This window comes from Nylanderia fulva, unplaced genomic scaffold (genome assembly GCF_048542155.1).
Source record: "Nylanderia fulva isolate GAGA-0341 unplaced genomic scaffold, ASM4854215v1 Scaffold102, whole genome shotgun sequence".
Taxonomy (NCBI): domain Eukaryota; kingdom Metazoa; phylum Arthropoda; class Insecta; order Hymenoptera; family Formicidae; genus Nylanderia; species Nylanderia fulva.
The window spans coordinates 395,168-400,744 of record NW_028189215.1 but is presented as its reverse complement, the minus strand read 5'-3'; the positions used below and the strand labels follow the sequence as shown (position 1 = coordinate 400,744).

The 5,577-nt window shown below is 45.2% G+C and overlaps 1 protein-coding gene across 1 annotated transcript; it reads right to left on the bottom strand.

The window, feature by feature from the left end:
• Positions 1-2,707: 2,707 nt before the first annotated feature.
• On the bottom strand, positions 2,708-4,124 carry LOC146725160 (uncharacterized). The gene has a single exon (XM_085484112.1). It carries the CDS (start codon positions 3,883-3,885, stop codon positions 2,857-2,859), a length of 1,029 nt encoding a protein of 342 aa, XP_085340238.1. The 5' UTR covers positions 3,886-4,124; the 3' UTR covers positions 2,708-2,856.
• Positions 4,125-5,577: the final 1,453 nt, after the last annotated feature.

The following is a 5,577-nucleotide window of genomic DNA, read 5'->3' as shown; positions in this document are numbered from 1 at the left end:
GACTCGGTGAAATACTTGGGACTGATTCTAGATCCTAAGCTTAACTGGGGAAAACATCTCATAGAGCAAAGGAAAAAGTTCTATGCATCCATGTGGATGTGCAGAAGGGCAATGAGCAAGTCGTGGGGCATCAGCGCTGGTGCAGCTTTGTGGCTGTACAGGGCAGTCCTGCTACCGCGGCTGCTATACGCGTCAGTCGTCTGGTGGACGAGAATAAATAAAGGGAAGGTAGAGAAACTACTTAGAAGCCTGCAAGGTAACTACCTAAGGGCTGCAGTAGGGGCCAAGAGAACCACACCCACAGAGGCGCTTGAAATAGCACTCAGTGTTACGCCAATAGGCTTGGCCGTGATAAAATCAGCCAATACCACGGCATACCGCCTGAAATGTCAGGGTGAATGGAGAAACACAGGACTGGGACACACCAGGCTAGGTCTTCTCCAAAAGTAGCCTATTGAAGGAATACAAGACAGAACTACAAGAAAGTATCAACTGGTAAAACATTTTAAATTATGGATACTGTTACGTCTCGTGGGGTCGCGGCTGCGAAAATTTGAATGCAGAGCTCGGCTTTTTCCACGAGACACGATCGCTATTACGGGTACGCGAATCTATGCGATTCTCCCCGGGGATACCCGCGATCTGAGGTTATTCGCGCTGGAACTGAGGTGATCGGATTATTGCGTGGGACCTACCTGTGACTCTACTGTAATAAAGATAGCTTCGTCGATTGCTCTATGCGAAACGTCGTTGCGGTTGCGTAAGTAATCTTCGTACGTAAACTGACAAAGCTCGCACAAATCACCGATTCGCGTGAGGGTAAGTCGGAAGTTGCAGACTCCGCAATTTATTCCGATAGGTGTTCCGCCTATGATTAGAGTATGCTTCCGAATCCTTGTCCAAAGTAATTTCGAGACTCTAGGTAAGGTGGAGTAGCATGAAATGCAGAGAGCTGCCTTAGTCTCAAAATGGATGTACCCGACACCAACTTGGCAATAGAATAAGGGTTCAAACGGTAGAAAGAGATTAACTTCTGGAGGAGGAGTTATACCTCTAAGGGTGAGTGGGCACATTTGTGTTTGTTGCGTAATCGAATTGATAATGCGTCATTCGCTCGTAGATCTTCGGTGAACCCGGCAGTTATCGAGAAGTTAGTAGTCGTCGGCAAAACCGTCGGTAATTGTTCGGTAAAACACTGGTAAGGTGCCAGTAAGGTGTCGATAACCCGTTGGTAAAAGAACGTTCGTCGGTATATGGTTGGTAATGTCGGTATAAGAACGTATGTTGGTATATAGTCGGTAATGTCGGTAAAAGAACGTATGTCGGTATATTGTCGATAACGTCGGTAAAAGAACGTATGTCGGTATATCGTCGGTAATGTCGGTAAAAGAACGTATGTTGGTATATTGTCGATAACGTCGGTAAAAGAACGTATGTCGGTATATCGTCGGTAATGTTAATAAATCGAAAGTGTTCTCAATTGATTATTGTTTAAATGACTACTTTGTTGTACGGATTTACGAAGTTATTTCTTGAGACACAAGATTTTTAAGATATTGAACTATTTGCGTTTTTCCGTGTTAGAATTCCGAGGGTGGCACCGCATGTGGTGGTCGACCCTAGTTTTATAGCCCGACCTGTTTTTTATAGCTTTCGCAGTGACGATGGAAAAGAGGAAAAATGCGTCGGAGATTTTTCTAGAATGTTCTCTTCCACGTGGTAGAAGCGTCTCTGAATTTGCTAACACGCGCGATTCCTTAGGTTAACGTGAATTTCACTTACCTTTAGTAGCACTTTCTTGATCGTGTCGGCTCGTACTTGGAGGTAGTGCGTGCGGCGAGGGTCGTTCACTGGGATGTTTGGCGGCGGCAGGCGTCGTGGTTGGAACGTTATTGGTATGCACTTCCACTGTAGGAGTTCGTCGTTGTTATTATTTTTAATGTTGAAAATGTTCTCGTATTCAGGATCGGCCTGATATTCCACTCCGAGGAATTGAGAATATTCCTCGGTCGCTGATTCGCGATAAAGTCGGTTTAGTTTTCGTAATTGATTCTTCCTTCCTGCGCGTCGCGTCTTAGGCATATTGAATTTGATGCATCCTCTGAATGATTACTCAAATAAGGAGGGTTGATATGCGGCGGACCTCACTATCAATTCCTTATTTTGGCAAATGCTGAGAATGTTAATTCTGACTGTGATGAGCGGTGGTCCGCTCCAAACACAGTTTGAATTATTCTGAATTCAAACGCCGTATGACAAATTTAAACGCTATCGTATTTTATCACGGGAGTGGAAGTTTTGAAGAATACTGAACACTAGTTTTCACACATGAATACACTGATTTATTCGTATAGTAGTACAAAATTCGAGACTAAAACTTAGAATTAGAATTTAGATTTAGACTTAGAATTTAGAGTTAGAATATTATACTTAGAGTTAGAATTTTAGAATTAGAGTTAGGATTTAGAATTTGGACTTAGAGTTAGAATTTAGGAGTGCGACTATACTGTTCGGTGTCGCGCAGAGAACTGCCGAAATTCGGGACTGCTCTGAGGTCCTTCGTTTCGGCGGCTCGGGCCTGCGGCGGCCTGGAGAGGGGGAACTCTCCGGAGTAGGGGCTCTCACCGTGGTGGGAGATCCTTAGGCGCTACGAAGCGCCACGCTTAGTTTCTAGGCGGAGTTAAGCGTCATGGCCGGCTTTGGCGCGCTTTTCAAATAGCGTTTAAGGAACTTGGAGTAAACGAAAAAATTTATACGGCCGGACGTGACACCTCCCCCCTTAAAATAAAAATGTTGGAATTTAATGTTCCAACATTTTGGACTTAGTTTTCTATGCGCTACGATTAGGTTCTTAACTTAACATTGATTATGTAAATATTTATTTAGTTCGCCGTAATCTTTCATTGGGGGAACACTCGTAGGGTGAGTTTTTGCACACACTTTGCCACTGTCTGATTCGTTAATCGAAGGGGTTTGTTGTGTGGGCAGGGTTAAGGGTGTTTCTTCTTCGTTCGTTGGAGGGGGTTTCAGGTGTAGCAGTTCTCGTCCGTTGTCCTGTTCTCCGTCCGCTGATCTACCAAGGTGTAGGAGGACGTTGGTCACCGAGGTCCAAATGGCTCCGAGTAGATGTAGACTCCATCCGTACACCGAGTGGAGTGCGTACCCATGGATCAGGGTGTCGATTATTAATTTTATCAACCGTACGGTAACGAAGATGCCAAGTACTCCGGCGCTGGCGGATCCGAAGCTTATAAATCCTTTCCATAGCCTGGCTCCGGTATTTTCCGCTATTCGGTCGAGAGATTTCTCGTCTAATAAATTCAGCAAGGAGAAACTGCCTGTAGGAATTTCCTGTCCCATTGCTCCCCTGGCGATTGTGTGGAGCATGGAGGGTTTTTCCACGGGGAACATGATATGGTCGCGAAGACGATCAAGATCTTCGTTCGTATAGATACCACTGGAAGCGAGTGAATCCGGGCTTACGTACTTCCATGAGGGTTTGGTTAGAGGCCTGATAGTAGGCGGTGCCACCGATTCCACGGGTTTCGGTGTTAGTCTATACCAGGTGTTGTGTATTTGGTATAGAGTTGGTAATAGTTCATTGCAATCCCTCGATGTTCCGGCTTTAGTAAGTATCTTCGATCTTGGTAAGAGGAAGAGTGACTTATTTTGATGAGTGACGGGGAGTTCGTTGTAGCACTCCTCGGTAGGTCGTAGGCGGCATTTGACAGGTATACATTTGATGAGGTGTATAACTTCACCTGCAGTTATGGCGGTATAACCTGGAGACTTCATTATTCGATGCGCCATTTCGTCAGGTGCTATGCTTGCTAGAGAAAGTGCGTTGAGGAGGATCTGCCTTTCCAGTGCACATTTTTGCTCCATAATATCCTTGTATAGTTGGGTCAGCTGGGTTTTCAGGTGTTTCTCGACGTATATAAATTTTGAATTCACATATGTGAAGATGTCGAGGTTGTCGATTCTGACCTTGGAACGGCTTTTGAATGTCCGTTCGGGCCTCGTTTCGAGGATACACAGCTTGGGATGTTCCGTTCGCCAAAGGTTGTATCCGCATACGTTGGTCTCGGTTGTCCTTGCTAATGCGAAGGTTGTGTCACGCGCCGTGACTGTATAAATCGTTGGCGCTTCCTCTTGGGGAGTGCTGGGCGACAATAGATATGCTATTCCTTCGTAGAGAACATCGTATCGTCCAAAGTGACAGTTGTCAATTGGCAGGATTGTCCAGAAGGTGGAGGCGCCGTCGGCATCAATGCATTCGCCTGTCGTTACGGGACAGCGAGTGCCGGATGGAAGTATCACTTCATTGTTATTGTATCCAACGGGCAGCTCCAATTGTCGTATCGTGATTCGTACTGAGGCTTGCACGATTCACGTCGTCCCATGAGCCGTATGCGTCGCTGAACTGGGTGCCGCTGCATTTTCCGTCTGTCTTAACTGATCCTGCGAGTGTCATTGCTCTTAGGTTTGTTGCATTTGGCTTAATCCCAGTAATGTGCTGGTTAACTCCTAAGGATATGGTCCCATGTTTCGTGCAATTTTCGGCGTGTATCTGCCGATATTTCGTGGATATACTCCTGTCTTCCGTTCTGCACCGCTGCTATATGAGAGTGCATTCCGCAGTAAAATATAGTCCGGTCTATTTCAGATTTTGCATTGGTAGGCAGGAGTATGCACGAATTCACTGAGTTGGAGTAGTTGTATATAGACTTCCTCCTTCTTAGGTTCGATGCTGTTGGTTTTACACTCTTCGATATCTAAGAGGGAGAGTGTTGTGATGTTCAGGCCCCGTCCTCCACAGTCGTATCCGATTAGTCCGCTGGATAGTGGGGCCAGGAAGGCCATGCCCAGGATAATTGCGAGAGTCCTCATCTTAGCGTGGTTGGTTGATTACTGGCCCGTCCTCCGTTGGGGCGTCCGAGATATATTCGTCTTCGGAGTGGGGGTCTTCAAGGGTGGGGGCTTGATGTGGTGAGGGCTTTAACTTGTCCATATGTACGGTTTTAGTCTTACTATTGCTTATAGCTAACTTAACGTTATTTTTACCTAGTATCTTTATTATCCTATACGGACCCTGTATATTGGTCTCCTAATTTCCCTTTGTTAGGTTCCTTAAGTAAATAAACGCTATCGTTAATCTTAAATTTACGCGTATTGATTTTCTTATCGTAGTATTTCTTACTTCTATTCTTAGCATTATTTAAGTTTTCGCGTGCGGCTGTTTGGGAATCGCGCAATTTGTTGTAATAGTGTGGTTAAATATTGTGTATAGCATTCGTTAGTCATGCTTTCGATGTCCGGGTCGCTCGAGGGGACCCGCGCGATTTTCCCGAAAATGAGTTCGTACGGAGTGTATTTTGTACCCTCATGTACGCTCGTATTATACGAAAACGATGCTAGTTTTAAAATTTGATCCCATTCACTATTTTTATCAACAAATTGCTACAAATATTCCCAGAGTACCTGGTGTGATCGTTCTACCGATCCGTTCGCTTGTGGTCTGTACGCTGTGGTCTTACATTGCTTGATTTTAAATTTTCGGGCTACTGTCCTCATGAG

Bases quoted from the DNA above. Each gene is read 5' to 3' on its own strand.
- LOC146725160 (XM_085484112.1), bottom strand. From the start codon at position 3,885: ATGGAGCAAAAATGTGCACTGGAAAGGCAGATCCTCCTCAACGCACTT.